Source organism: Bombus terrestris, chromosome 16, assembly GCF_910591885.1.
Source record: "Bombus terrestris chromosome 16, iyBomTerr1.2, whole genome shotgun sequence".
Classification (NCBI taxonomy): domain Eukaryota; kingdom Metazoa; phylum Arthropoda; class Insecta; order Hymenoptera; family Apidae; genus Bombus; species Bombus terrestris.
The window spans coordinates 4156088-4172197 of record NC_063284.1 but is presented as its reverse complement, the minus strand read 5'-3'; the positions used below and the strand labels follow the sequence as shown (position 1 = coordinate 4172197).

At 37.5% G+C, this 16110-nt stretch overlaps 1 protein-coding gene across 3 annotated transcripts in view; it reads left to right on the top strand.

The window, feature by feature from the left end:
• Positions 1-16110, top strand: part of LOC100645307 (adenylate cyclase type 6) — a 93570-nt gene that overhangs the window by 12657 nt on the left and 64803 nt on the right. For all 3 annotated transcript variants that reach the window (XM_003403168.4, XM_048413421.1, XM_048413422.1), the window contains one exon: positions 4677-4837. In XM_003403168.4, coding sequence (XP_003403216.2) covers positions 4757-4837 — 81 coding nt within the window. In that variant the 5' untranslated portion in view covers positions 4677-4756. The remainder of the gene's footprint in view (positions 1-4676; positions 4838-16110) is intronic.

The following is a 16110-nucleotide window of genomic DNA, read 5'->3' as shown; positions in this document are numbered from 1 at the left end:
GATTGTTTAGTTTTGCTGTGAAATCTCAGATTTCAATCGACCCTGGTCCGTCCGTACCTTAGGCTCGTAGTGTGAATCAGGCTTTAGCGTCGATGCAACATGTTTCAACGTAGACGGAGTTTCGAAAATGTCCAACTTTGAAGTCGAATATCTCCATTTTGCTAAAGTAAATTTTCTTGAGAACTGAATCCTGTAAGGATAATATAGTAAATAAAGTATTGTCAAGAATTCAGAGGAACTGTAAGAAAGAAAGGCTAATTTCCACTGCAAATACCTTAATGCATCGTTGACGAGGCGTTAATAGAGCGAGGGGGAGAATAAAAAGTGTACACACTTCGTGCATCAGGTCGACGGTTCCAAGCGGAAATAAAAATAGAACTTGCTCGTTCCGTCTACTTATTTCTTCCTCTCTTATCGTTCGTTTTCTATTTCTGTGACTGTGCTCTGACACGCAGCGTAATTTTCTCGTCGTTCATTCATTCTCCACCGATACTCCACCATATATTATTCGATACTATGAAAAATTCAAGCCATGAATTCCAAAAGCAGCACAAGTCTACTCTTGACAGTTATTGCCATGAGTTATGGATAGAACTGTTTTTGGCTGGATTATTAGGAACGCTATATCACGAGATATACACTGTACAAATGTTCGCAGTTAGGTTCGCTAGATCTACAAATTAACTGAAATTGATTACATTTTTAATTAAAATTTAAATTGATCAAACTCTGATATATCACGAGTAGCCGGACAGTTTGCTCGATTTGTAGTAACAGTGTGTGAATTTGACCAAATTATACGACTCAACGATGAGTTGAGTCGTATAATTAAAAGCAACACTTGCTACCTTCTTATTAACCTACCTACGTATTCAAAAACAAAGCACTAATTTATTCTCGTTTTTATTACTGTACACGGTGTATACGCATGTATAGTAATTCAATACACACATTTGCTGTTTAAATATCAGCGACTGTATCAACATCATGAGTCTTCCTATTTGTTTGAAATAACCTTCTTAACCTGCCCTATAATTGAAGAGTTAAATAGTCTTCAGATAAAGAGCTTGTAAAGTAGCAAAGTACTTCTGTCAGATATGTTTCATTATTTAACCATTTAATTTTATTGTATAATATTTTATTATATAATTTAATTTGTTTTATAATTTTATTATTATATATCTTTTATTATTATATTTCTTCTTTCTTACATATTATTACGTTACACCTACCACTGTTACACCTTAGCTACAGCGATCACGAAGAACCAAACCGTCATAGTTTCATTTGGCCATATGATGATTTTGAGGTTAGAATATGTCTCGTCAGAGATAAACAAGTGTCCCGTATACCTTTCAGCGACAGTGTGTTTTTTAAAGTAAATTCTGTCAAATTCGATAAGATTCGGCTCGGAGGAATGGCACGATGATCTCATTGGCAGAATCATGTTGTTCGATATCGTTGAGCTGGTTCGGGGGTGAAGAAGAATTGATACGATCATTTATAGGGAATTATGTAAAACAGGGCATGGCTGTGGCATAATTGAGGAATAAATTCCATCGTTTGGCCCAATTAGCGGCAGTAAACCAACGAAAGTAACGATAACGAGTCAAGAGGACCAGCTGTTGGAATACTGGGGGCCATTTTTCACAGTGGAAAGAGAGAGGGAAAAGACCAACCATAGAAATTTCATGCAATTCTAACCTATTCGTCAGAAACTTTGTTAGAATTAGTTGGAAAATTCTTTGAAAATGTTAGGTTATGTTCGCAACTATCAGGTTGGCCAGTTGTTAATAACTGTATATCGACGAGTGCTCTACAGCGGGAAGATTTATCGTAGAAACAAGTCACTGGGTTCTGGGTTGCTGTTAAGCATCGACAATACAACACGCGTACACAGTGGGTTCCGAAAATAACCTAACTTTTTAACACTGCCGGCCGGGGTCACGTGATTTCGCTCTGCCATCTGTCGTGACCATAAATGATCCATTGAAAATGAATGGTCAGAAAATAATTACAACGCCGATTTCCGTAACTGAATGCGACAAACAGGAAATGAATTATTAAAATACCGGCAGTCAAAAACCAATCCAGACAGGAAAAAAAAATAACGACATCAATACGACATATGGTGGTGTCAAATTTTTATGGCGGTTATGCCATTGGAAGGAAAGTTGTAACGATCAATGTCAGAGTGGATTTTGTTCACGCGTCGAAAAATCTTATTCCGTCGCACGATAATACGATGGCCCATCACGCGGCTGCTACGAATGCTTTTCTCTAAAACAGATCAAAATGTTCCACCTCTCCTGTTCGCCAGATTTAGCGCAATTACTTTTTGTCTCGACGAAACGACATCGCCTGTAGACAGTCTCCACACACATCTTTAGGTGCAATGTCTGTCAGTGTAAACGCGCCTTAACGTGCAATCACGTTGAGTCAACCATTCGATCGCCTGATCAGATTGTCGAACATTTATGGTCCATATAATAAAACCTTTCTAACAACGGCTCGCGTATAGAATTGACTAACAATGAGAAACTGAAAAACTGGTCTACCAGCCCTGCAGCCTTTTACGTTTGCCTTTGTATTTTCATTGTTCCCTTTTAACGCCTGAAACAGTTCACAGAGTGAAACACACGTTGGCCATTTTCATTCGCTTGCAGAAGTAGCTGCCGCTGGCGGGAGGCAATCGCGCGTGAAATTGCTCTGGCAAATTTGTTTCTGCTTGAGTGGGGGGAGGGGGAGGGGATAGTGAGAATTGGCGGGAAAAACCGGCCGACCCATTTCCGGCGAACATTGCGAATTTCCGAAAGCGAAGGGTTACAGTCGACCCATCCTGCGAAATCATTCTCAATCTCGTTGCCTGGAAGATTTCAGGATTTTCATGGAAATTCAACGAAAAATCCTGTTTTTCTTCCCTCCTTTCCAAGTTTCGCGTCAACGATGAAAATCCAATACGATGTTTACGCGCGCTATTGTTTGGACGCAAAGTACTGCCAGTCCGATTGGGCATTCGATACGTGGAAACAGCACCGATGGGTCTGTCGATTCTTTGAAAAATCTGTTAGCCTGCTTTTGACCGGTTTAGAAGTTTTGTAGCACGTACGCAGTGAACATTGAAAACGCAGCAGATTGAAAAAGTCCCGGGACTAAAGTCATTAGGAACGCAGCTTTCAAGATAAATGAAATTTTATTATCTGCTATTCAACATACGTCTCTTCCTACGCGAATCTTCTACCTCTCTCTATATATTACAAATTTTGTATGTAACTGCTCATGTAAGTGTTGAAAGTGCGCGCGGTCCTCTTTTGAAATTGTCTTTTCTCTTCGTTAGTTTCTCCGTTATTGTCTTAAGTCGTATGGACTGCAAGGTTATCAGCGACTGAGGTACGATGCTGCGGATCATGAGATATTTTATACGCGAGAACTATGAGAAGAACGGTGAAGAGACGGATTTGTGCAATTTTAGGTGAATTGGTGGAACCACCTGGTAGAACATCTGGTGAAACCACTAGAGCCACCTAGACGACACTGTACGACAACGAATGACTAGAGTTGCAGAAGTTCTTCTCAGATTGTATTTAAAACAGCTGTCACGTTCTTCTAAATCGTTTCTGCATCGTCAGAACGCTGCTCTTTCAGTGCCATCTTCGGCTTAGGAAGAAGTCAGCAGAAGCGAAATCCGGGCAGTAAGCTGGGTCTCAAGCAACCCATCGACCAAGCGTCAGATAGCTGAGTGGTGAGATCCAGGAGACGTCAGACCGATGAAAGTGACGGTCACAAAATCAGAAATGGGGACGATGTTGGTCGTATATTTTTATTCAAGGTCACTGATTCACTACGAATTCGCGCCATTCGACAAGACTGTAACTGGATCATTTGATACAGAAATACTTGATGGCTTTTGAAAGGAACTGGTAGAGTCAGGCGGGACACGTAACAAGAGTTAGAATGGTCTCTTCTGCATGGCGAAGCTCCGGCAGACTATAATCTTTGATTGCCTTGCAATTTGTTGCTAGAAAATCGGTACACTGATTAACCACCCACGCTACTCCGTAGATTTAGATCTTCGCTTCACTTCATCCCGTTTCCTACGTTGAACGTGTCATCGTAAAAAGGACAGCGTTTCGACGGTGCAGAAACAATTCAGAAAAATGGGGGATTAATCAGCTCTGAACTAGCCGACTGCTATGACTAATACACGAGCGATCTAAAATTTATAATAATATATAAAATATTATTATCACATCAACAAAACTACCAAAAGCCATTAATAACACACGAAATTGTCATAAGTAACACAGCTGGTAACATTTCACACTTTCATGTGAAGAGAAACAGGAAGGAGGTTAATTAGCATAATTTGTTATTAATTTATTTCGCTATTAACACAGAAATATTGATTCATCAATGCGGTATCTGATGTTAAATCATTCAAATGAACAAAAACCATTAACGAACTCGCAGAATAATTAGATCTATCGCGTCTAGTGACATTGCACGTTTATCTAGGGGAAAACAGGAGAAAGCTTTCAAACATAATGTTTACCGCGAAATCATTTTCACGAGAGAACCTAGCGAAAGATAAAAAAAAAGAGAAAGAGAAAAAGATAAAGAAATGTTTGAGTTAGGATGCAACGTGCGAGAGATGAAAATATTTTTCTGGTTGACAGGAGCAAGATGGAGTAGCGGAGGACAGAGTTGAATTGGTCGGAAGAGTTTTTCGACCGACACAGGCAAAGAAAGGGACGATATGGAGAAATACGGCGTCGAGTTCCCGAGGCACGAGTGGAGCCACCGCCTCAGCCTTCGTGCAAGTCGAAGAAGTCACCAGGTAAATCATAAATAACATCCGCGTTTACTTTTCAAAACCTTCGTCCCGGTTCCTTTTACGACTTCTTTCCTGTCTCTTTTTTTTTTTTTTTTTTATTTTATTTCGGTTTTCCGAGCGAGGAAAGAGATCCCCGAGTGTTCTCAAAGCAGAAAGATTTGCAGAAACGCTTAATGTGGTGGAAAAGTTTCGCAGAATCGAAGGTTCATATTAAGGAAGTTGGCTGAGAACGATTCTTCGTCCGGCCACACGGAACATTCAAGCGGCGGAAAGTTACATTTGCTCTTTGATTGAGAAACGACTTTACTGTCCCCACCCACTTTACCTTTAAACTTCTTGTTTACCTCTTTCCAAGGAAACATCCTATCTCGAACGGTTACCGTGTAATATTAGGTATCTTCCACCATGTTTCGTAACGTGTAATGCTAGATGACTATGAATTCCTGGATAATTCTAACGATCTAGATGCTAGTCATGATAATTCCCTAAACTAAATCTCAGGGGCACCGAACTTTAGACGTAACATAAATCCTAAATCTCAAAGTAGATTTTATGAGTCTTATGCGAAGCTCGGACAGGCTTCCTTGGAAACCGAATTGAAATTTGAAATTAAACGACGAGAGTAGAAAATACGAATAACACTAGTTTCAGAACTGGTTGAGATAATAACAAAAGTCCCTATATAATATGTATAGAAACAAGATGGAGACTGTCGTAGGGTACCAAGGAAGGAAGATATCGTAGAAGGTAGAATAAGTGAAGTGGCGATAAGTTGGTTAAGAGTTTTGAAAAAAAAACGTAGGAATATAGATAGAGAACTAATTGTGAGCCAAAGATAGATATGTGATTGTATATACGTTAATTATAGGATAATGTACCTGTATAGGTTAAGTATATAGATTAAGAGAAATAAATATATGTATGTTTAATCTGTAATATTAGTATCTGTAGTACGTATAGAACTAATTGTAAACCAGGAACGAATACGTGATAGTATATAGGTTAAGAGAAATGAAATTATACGTAAAAAAATGAGACTTCGCCATAAATTTAAAAACAATTCCAACACGATGTACGAAACAGATTAAGAGGAGAAGAAAAACGACGCGTCAGCGCCTCTGCAATATGGTAATTCGCGAAGACGTTGGAAAATCCCTAGACTAGTTATTTTTCCTGATCCAGAGTCTTCTCTTGTAACGAAGAACGATGATTTTGCAAAACGTCGGACGCGAGGTTAAGATTAATCGAGGACAGAGATAATCGGCTTAAATCGATTGATTAATTCCACTGGTTCGTGTCGACAATAAGAGCTAGGTTCAATTTTCGTTTCTCCTTAACGGCACTCGTGGCTCGCGAACGCGATGTAATAACGCGCGACAGTGCGTTTCACAAGGCGAGCGAATAAACTAGTGAATAATGGATGAGCCAACGAAGCGTGTCGCGCTCTTTAGAACGACGGAAAACAGGGTTACTCTATTACGACCGCGATAACCTGGCTACGGTATGGCTGTTCGTTGTTTATCGCTAAATTTTTTCTTGCAAACTGACGCCGGTTTATTTTTAAAGCACGTACCGCTTCGTTTACACACATTGGAATCACCACGTTGACGATTCTCGCGTCGATTATGGCGAGCATAGGCACCACGACTTTTTGCGTTTGAGAAGCTTGGATATCGTGTCCTTTACTGGACACGGTATATCAGTTTCGGTCTCGTTGTCTGCGCTACAGTTGACCGAAATCGAGACTCCTCGGCGATGAATCATCGTGTAGGGGACTCGATTATATGAAATCGATACGATCCGTCATTTTGCCGAATCTAGGGAAAGGCAGCGCGAGTGAAAGGGAGACAGATCCGAGAGACGGCTCGATGAAGTGAAACATATCAGCTGGAAGATGTTAATGCAACAATGACCTACTTTATTGAACTATTATTGAACAATGAACTATTTTATTTTCGATCATTGTTGAACAAAACTTTCGCGAGGTGTTCCTGATTAGAACAAGACCAAACGCGTTGCAACTTGCAGCATATTTGCTTATCTAGTGACATTATCTTACTGTCTTTATCGTATATCAAGTATACGTGCAAACGTGATTTAAACTACATGGCGTTTGGTCTCGTTTTAATCAGAAAAATCTCACGAATACCTCAATAAGACTTGAATTGAAGAAAAATATAAAATAGAAAAGTATCATCGTTGTCGTGTGGATAGCTATTACTTTCTTCATGGACAATTGAATTCATGGATCAGGTTACACTACTCAATCGTCGAACTTCGTGTTCCGTTGAAGGGAACATTAGGGGAACTCCCCCCGGTAATGGCGGAGACGACCTGTCAATTATGGGGAACAAAAAAGCGAACATTTAGGTAGACACTACTGTATCATTACGTTTATCGATATATAGTGCTCTGTCCTTTCATCAGATAATGAAAGATGCATAAAAATTTAGTAGTACGTTTTGTTTTTGTATTTGGAGATATGAAAGATCCTGCAAGTGCCACTGAATTTTCATTTCTTAACCTACAGCGCTTCTGTAGTGATTCTTTTCACTGATGAAGTATTAGGTTATTTGATTAGGGTTAGCATTAAGGTTAGGTTACTTTAGGCTACCTTAGGTTAAGTTAGGTTAGGTTAGGAAGAGTCGATGGAGATACGGCTCAACATTTCTTGGCTTTGTGAAGCTTGGAGATCGTATGCAGCTAAAGACGCGATGATTTAATATGAATCTCCATCGATACAGTGCTCTGTTCTTTGAGAAATCAAAGGAGAATTCCTCAGCTACTGAAGAATCGATGAAAACCTAGTACGTGTACAGCGAGTCAATTATGATATCTCATATAAAAGCGAGAAATCTGTCCAATCCTTATGAACGAGAATCATCATACTTCTGATTTAATGGATTGTAAAAGATAGCTTATCCTGTAAAAGAGAGCCTCATTTGGGACTTCGAAATTGATGAAGTCCGTCACGAAAATTTGCGAACCAATGCGACGGAAACGATTCTCGCTAAATGAGACTTCGACCGAAGATAACCCACAGCATAGAAGGCGCGGTAGTTCTCGCGTGATTGAAAAATTCCACTGACTTCGCAAAGAAGAGAAGCAATGACAAAAAAAAAAGAGAAAAAAAAGATGACACAGAAACAATTTGCTTAATGGCGTTTGTTCATTCACCGATTAATCGTAAAAGTGGCTAGAATCGGTCTGCCCTGACTGTGTACGTCCTTTTGGCGTTAAAAGATGAAAAAGTGGCACGACTGTCGCCGCCAGATGCGAAGCAGTGGAAAAATTGCTCGGGCGGCAAGTGGTAAATTAATTGTTTTGCCTATCGAACGAGAAGTGCCGTGAAAGATTCGAGTGACACCGTCCGCCACAGTGATTCGAATGATTCAACTGCATGAAAATATTCAGCTGGTATTTTATATCGGCGACAAAAAGCATCGAAGAATGTGCCAATCGCGGCGACTATTTCAACGAGCGATTATCACAGCAGCTCCACCGCAGAATCTACCGCGTAGCCACCGCAAACTCGAGCTTTCGTTTTGCCACGATATTGTTTAACCATTAAACTTTATTATTTCGCCCGCGGTTATTTAACTAGGTTACGAAACGTCGAGCAATTTTTCGCCGATTTATGCAAACACGAGCTCTTGCTGGATAGAGGAAGGTTTTCAGAATGCGTTTATTTTACTATTTTTGGCGAATACGAGGTAGTACGTTTTGTTTCAGTTTGGGCTGTATATTCTTTTCCTTTTTCTGCTTTTTCTTCTCTTTTTTCCTTCTTTTTTTTTTTTAAACTCCACGTAATATTAGGTTTCATAAATTTAATGTGTTTCGTGTAATACGACACCAAGGTTTTTTAAAAATTAAGGCATTTTGCATAATACAGATCACGTAATAAGATATAATTTAATATTAAATTAAACGTATAGTATAGTACAGGGTCTTTCAAATTTCAAGTATTTCGCGCGATATAATATTAATGAGATTTTCTTGATTTAGATCGCTTTACGCACTAAAAAAATTTTTCATTAAATTTCGGGTATCTTACGTAGTATCAAATCCTTTTTAAAATGCAACATGTTTCGTATAGTACGAGGACCTTTTAAATCTAAGACCCTTCACCTAGTGCTATGTTGTTTTTAATCTACCACTTACGTACCAGTACGTACGATCTTGTATTACTTTAACGTGGCATTTAAACGATAATTCATCGTGACGTAGTTATTAATATTTATTGCCTGTACAACGAAATAATACTTCTGTTTGAATTTATAGCACTTTGCGTAATTACATCGCGAACGTTATTCACGACTGGCAGAAATAAAATTTGAAATTCGAGATCGATTCGAAACTATGAGAAAATTCGAACGTGTTCAACCGCAGCCGATGAATAATTCATCGCGTATAATTAATCGAATTCGCTAAGTTGTTTCACGCCTGGAGGGATGGCAACCGCCTCCTTTCAGTTTGAAAATCTCCGTCCTCTGCTTTATTAATATTTCGGCCCGATGCTCGTTAATTATTCATCGGGGATTCGTTCGATCATTGCGATTTATCGCGACACCAGATAATCGCCGACCAAACCTGTTATCATAGGGTATTATTTTAACGAGAACGAAATTTATAATTGACACGCGATCATGGTGATCATATCTGACATTACAACGCTTTAATAGCGGATACAACGAAAATTCAACGGATTCGAGGGTCCTACGTAACATGGAATTTCCATTCAACGAATTTCATGGTTAATGATTGCACGTGTTTTCGAAAACTCGCAGTAAATCGCTTCTCAAGCGAAATGTTGTATTAATCTACACCGTTGTTCGTAAATATTTGCACATTTGTTGAACTCGCGGGAAACACGGCAATCGATCCACGTTGTTAGGGAGAATAAACGCGACAGTTGATGCAGATCGACCGTCTGGATCTTAAAACTCATCTTAGTCAACGCGACGAACCTTTCGTATAAAATATTCACAACCTTTGTGTCAGAAATGGGGGAATATGAGGGATGATAAAATGTCCCTAGAGAAGCATCGGCGAATATCTAGGGAAGCAGAAAGCCGAAGACGGGGGAAATGCGATAGGAAACTTTTTGTCACACGGCAGTCGCGTGTTCAGCTTTCCATGAATTGTCTGGAAATTCCTGCCGACTGATACGTTATCGAGGTTTCCACGCGTGCACGATCGCACGCGTGGCCGACGAATTCAGCGAATGTTTCGAGCGCGGTAAATTTCATCGGGGCTTCACCGTGGAACGATAACAGACTATTAGAAGACTGCATATGTGTAGATTCTCTTATCACTGGCTGTTGATTCAATTTTCAGCAGTGTGCAATCTGAACAATAAAAATCGAAAATAGACCTGCCACTCTGCTGCACGTATAATAGCAACCTAACCAATAAATGTAATGCGCTTTGAGAACATAAGAAATATACAGGGTGTTGCAAAGAAAGAATCTGAGGCTTCGAGAGTTTATAGTTACAGTACGGTAGAGTTTCGATAATCCGATCTGATGTGAACCTAAGCTATCTCGGATAATTGAAAACGATAATCAGAAAATGGAAAAATGATACGAAAGATTCGGTAACTGTTAATGAGTCGAGTATTAAAATAATACAAAAACATTTTGACGATGTAATAACGTACATGTATTTAAGTTTATTTAAGTATTTAATTGATGGAAAGTTTGATTAACCGTCTTAACAATACCTCGCTATTTTTCCTACTCTTTATGTTAAACCTTCGAGAGAAGTTACGATAAAGTTTAAAATACATCGAATAATGCGAAACTTTGGTTAAACGGGACTCGGACGACTGAGACTCCATTGTATTGTACAATGTAGCAAAAGTATAAGGCAGCTAATTACAGAGTGTAAACTTTTCGAGAAAATTTTCTAACCTCTTTCGGAACAAAGATACGGCCTGGCCCAGTTCCTACGATTGCCGCCATCTTTGATTTTCAACTGTTGGACGATGTTTGCCCCTGAATCAAGAGAAATTATCCTTCTTAAACTGCGAGAAGAACATCGCACAATAGACGAGGAACAAATATAAAGCGAACTGGTCTCTGTTCCAAGTTGAAGTAAATAAAAAATATAGAAAAGAATTCATTTCGTTCGAAGCGTTGTATTTGAAAAGTCGAATATAAAAATTCATGGATCTGACTAATTCCTGATCAAACGTATGTAAATTGAATTTTCTGGAGAAAAAAGAGAAAGAAAAAAACCAGACCTCGAACGAAAAATGTTCCAAAACACGTTTCCCTACTTCGTGTCACTTTCGTATGAAAAGTGCAATGTGTTCAAACAGAGCTAATCCTCGTTGAATCTCGTCAAATCCAAAACAAAACGTATCGCCTGACAGGAAAAAATAATACATTTTTCGAACATGTCTGTGCTTTCATATCCTGCCAAGCGAATATCGTTGTCAATCTCGAAAAAATAAGGGGAAAAGTCACGAAATTTTCGCCTGTCCGTTTCGTTTTCAATCGATGAATGATAGGGGAGTTTTATTGCGCAAGAACGACAGATAAAGATGGTTTAATGGCCAGCGACGAGATGGTCGAAACGGTGGATGGTAACAAAAGAACAGTGAGGCCAATCGAATTAACAAAATTCCTCGATGTAACGACTAGGAGAATGGCTGACGAAGTGGCGGCTTAATTCGAGCAGCCGAACGGAAATAACAAGCTTTATGGAAGTTTATCGACCAGTCCAGGCAAGATTAACGAGTCCCTGTTGCGATCTGCTCCATGCAATTCCTTTTGCTTTGCCAACAAAATCTAGAAATTCCTATTTTCTTACTTTGAAATATGCTTCACAAGCGAATGGTAGAAATTGGAATTTTCTAAAAATGCTGGAAACCTGAATTTTTATCGTAGGAAAAATCGTGGAGTTTTTCGTATTTCGTCACGTTGAGAGGAGTTTCGCGGGAAAAATTGTAGAAATCTGAGTTTTCGTATGAATAATCGGGAGATTTCCATTTTGGAATATTGAAAAGTTTTTTCAAAAAAAAAAAAAAAAAAAAAAATGTTAGAAATCTGAATTTGTACATACAGGGAAAAAGGAGAAATTTACATTTTGTTATACTGAAATCTGTTTCACCAGGGAACAGTAAAAATTTGGGTTTCGATATAAATTTCCGTAACATCGAGAAATGGGAATAATTTTGGTGTGTATTAAACAGTTTATGGTACATTCTATCGCGGAATTTTGAAATGTCGAATTCAATGATATTTCTCTCTTTTTGTAGATTTTTTTTCCTTTTTAGGGTTTTAAAGAAAAGCGTTGGTGAATATTTTAATAAACATATGTATATTTCAGTATATTGTGCAGGATATGAATATGTATCCTAATGGAAAAAATAAGTTTTCCTGATACTGTTGAATTTTTAGTTCGCAGTTTCGATTACAAAGGATATTTAAGCACAAACAAGCGTATGTGTTAAAACGATCTATACCTGTTATAGCGAGAACAAACATTCGCCTTGTCATTTATTCATTTTTAGGGAAATTGTGAAATCTATTCTTTGACGAACAATAGGAAGGATCTGATATGAAATAAAAGTGCAATAGAGAGAAGAAGAATGGAGAAAAAAAAATTACATTTTCTATCAAAATGAATATTTATCAGTCTGACGTTAATGCCACGGTTGTTAGTACTATGAAAGTGCTATTCATCTGTTTCTTCTGTATTTTATCTTTTAAATTAAATTTCAAGATCTCAATTTTGCTCGGGGCCCCGGGGTTGCAAAGCCCGTACCTACCAATTACGGTAGGCCCCCTGGAGGTTGAAATCGTCGAAATTGAATTTTTTCCCCTCTGAATTTTTATTTTGGAATTTTTAAGCAAATTGCAGAATATCAAAGCAGGACAAATATCTAAATAAGCCTACCTTAAACGTTGCATTGTCGAGTTTCTAATATCAAATATTAAATAACAAATTAAATTTCTAATATGAAATATTAAATCAGCTATGGAAATTTATCGGAAATATTCTCCGAAATTAACTATTAAAATCGTGCTAATATAAAAGAAATTTGCCGATGTCCGAATAAAATTGATGTACATTACATAATATTAAATTAAATATTAAATTTATGTATTAAAATTTATACTATACTATATATGTACAATATACATATGCAGGGTGGTCCATCTACCTTTATCACCTGGAATATCTCACTTTTTTTTTTTTCTTGGTAATACTTAAAAATGTTTCAGGCACAAGTTAAATAATTTTGGGGACGCTATAATTTTACACGAGTACATTTTTCGTAGGTGGATGAGTAGGGAGGTATGCGAAGGTCACTGTTGTCTTTTTAAATAGAACCATATGTCGTTTAATATATGAGTCGACCCACTTAGACATTAGAAAAAAAAGTATTCACCTGTTTATGTCGCAAAATTATTAATTTAGCAGATATTTTACCTTAAAATATAATATAACCTTCAAATATAATATATTCAAATCACCTGTTTATGTCGCAAAATTATTATTAATTTTACCTTCAATTTGTGAAATTTAACGTGTGAAAGACAAAGATAAAGCATACACGAGAATATCGGTTCGCGTCTCTCCTTGTCTTTCGTACGTTAAATTTCACGAATTGAAGTTAAAACATCTGTCAAACCGATAGTTCTTCGACATATAATAAATCAATACGCTTTTCATAGGAAAAATCAGGATAGATCGACTAATGCATTAAAAGACGCATAATTTCATTAGAAAGAATCATCGGTGACCTTCACGCGTCCATCCACAATGAGAGCTAATAACGTCAAACTATGTCAAATTCAACTTGTATTCGAAGCGTTGTTTGATATTATCAGGAGCAAGCGAGATATTCCAGGCGATGCAGTTAGGTGGATTATCCTGAATTTTGAGAAAAATGGTAAAATTTAGCAAATATTTGAACGAGCATTCACCGTGTCACACTGTGTATTTAGAAACCTTAATCAGTCAATAAAAGAGAGTTCATTCATGAAAGTGACTAACTCGCGGGAGAGTGGAGTTTAAAAATCCTCTGTTCGTTTAACAAGTCGATAAATTCCCCCTAAAGAACTATTCACCGTAAGGGAGATCTTAATTACGTCGAGAAGTTTTCCGGGATGATAAAACGAGACTCGACGATGTTAATTCAACAAACGACCCCTCCATGTTGTTTCAACCCACCCGTTGGTTTGCTCACCCATTTCATTTCCGATATACCGTTTGACGATTTCACGATGAATATTTAACCAAACATAACCTAAAAATCAATCATCTTCTGAAGTACTTTTCTTCCTTCTTTTAAAGAAGCTAAAAGTTTCTTTGGTTTTCAGCTTCGTAAATAGGCTTGTAGTATCTGGCTGAAGGATTGTGAATTGTTAGGAGAAAAAACACATTGAACCAAACATAACCTAAAAATCAATCATATACCGAGGTACTTTTCTTTCTTCCTTTAAACAAACTAGAAGTTTCTTTCGTTTTCAGTTTTCTAGATAAGCGTGTAGTATCTGGCTGAAGGATTGTGAATTGTTAGGAGAAAAAACACATTGAACCAAACATAACCTAAAAATCAATCATATACCGAGGTACTTTTCTTTCTTCCTTTAAACAAACTAGAAGTTTCTTTCGTTTTCAGTTTTCTAGATAAGCGTGTAGTATCTGGCTGAAGGATCGTGAATTGTTAGGAGAAAAAACACATTTAATCAAACATAACCTAAAAATCAATCATCTTCCAAAGTACTTTTCTCTCTTCCTTTAAAAAAACTAGAAGTTTCTTTGGTTTTCAGTTTTCTAGATGGACGTGTAGTATCTGACCTAAGGGCTGTGAATTGCTACGAGGAAAAGCAATCGATATCAGAAAATTATAGGTTATAACAATGGATAACTCTCTTTAATAACCTTGGAAGGAAGGTTTAATTTTTAATTCATGTCATTAATATCGACAGGTGCGTGTAGCAAGTGGAATTGAATTATGTAATTCTCGTAGCTGGTAGCATTTTACATAAATATAATTGTTTATATCGCCAATGCTATAATACAGGTTAGAAAATGAAAAATTGAGTGATCTACAGAAGCAACCTACTCTTACCCTATACCAACGACCCCAGTTAAAGGTTAATAATTCATTCATTTAAAGATCGCCAGGTTCACAGGTGCATAATTAAAATCATATTAGGTCCGGATGATCATATATTCATGTGGAAAGACCACGAGCCATGTAAATTCCGCTGTATTAATTTTTTAACGCTGCATCCTACGTGAAGACCTAAACAACCAATTAAAACTAACTTATTCAAAATTAGAGGGAAAATAATGACTCTAGGAATGTAGAAATACTTTGCTTAAAAATTACAAAATACCAAAATGCCAAAATGATCGTAGTCATGACTCTGATCGATTGTAATTGTAATTTGATCTCAATCCAAAAGAGCAGCTTCATTTTTAAACGACCAAATTATATTCGCTGTTAACGACAAGTGGCTATTTCATTGATGCAAATATTTATTGCCATTATTAGTAATTTAATACAAAGACCGATAACAAAACCGCCTAGTCCATGTTCAGTTGATCCAGATTTATTTCGAATTAGGTCATGTGTTTATAATTAATTTTGTTTTGAATTACCAAGCTTTGCAATTTACTTTATGCTTACTTAAATAAAGCGGATAAATCGGTCACATAATTATTCCATGGAAATTATAGATTCCCAATCAATCACCATCGTGTTTATGGTTACGCTTGTTTCAACAAAACTTTGGCTACGTACATATAGCTGGTTAAATACATTTCAAATTATTAATCGTCAGCCTGGAAACGATGTTCGATATCTCAAACGGCTTTTTAAAAATTTTCCGAATTCGCCTTCGAAGGATAAACCGCACAAGATTTTTGCTATTCGATTGGAAAAAAAAAAATGTTCTTCCCTTGATTCGAGCATTTTGTAGAAAGATTTCGACGAAAGGGAATCGTTAGCAGCAGGATCGATAAAGCCCGGGATAAGACACGTTGAAAGGAGCAGAAGTGAATAGATGGGGCTTCCATGGCTGATTAGGTAATAGAAATTTAATACGACTCGGACGTCGTTCGTCCTTCGTCTTCCAGCGTGCATTGATTTCAACTGATACATTGGAAAGCTTTCAGCTGCCTTCCTACTTTGTCTACCACACAGTCAGATACTTCTACTGTTACCACTAACACGGAGACAAAATTATTCACCAGTCTCTAGATTTACTATTTACTGGATGGTCAAAAAATTCCAATGACGCAAAGTCCAG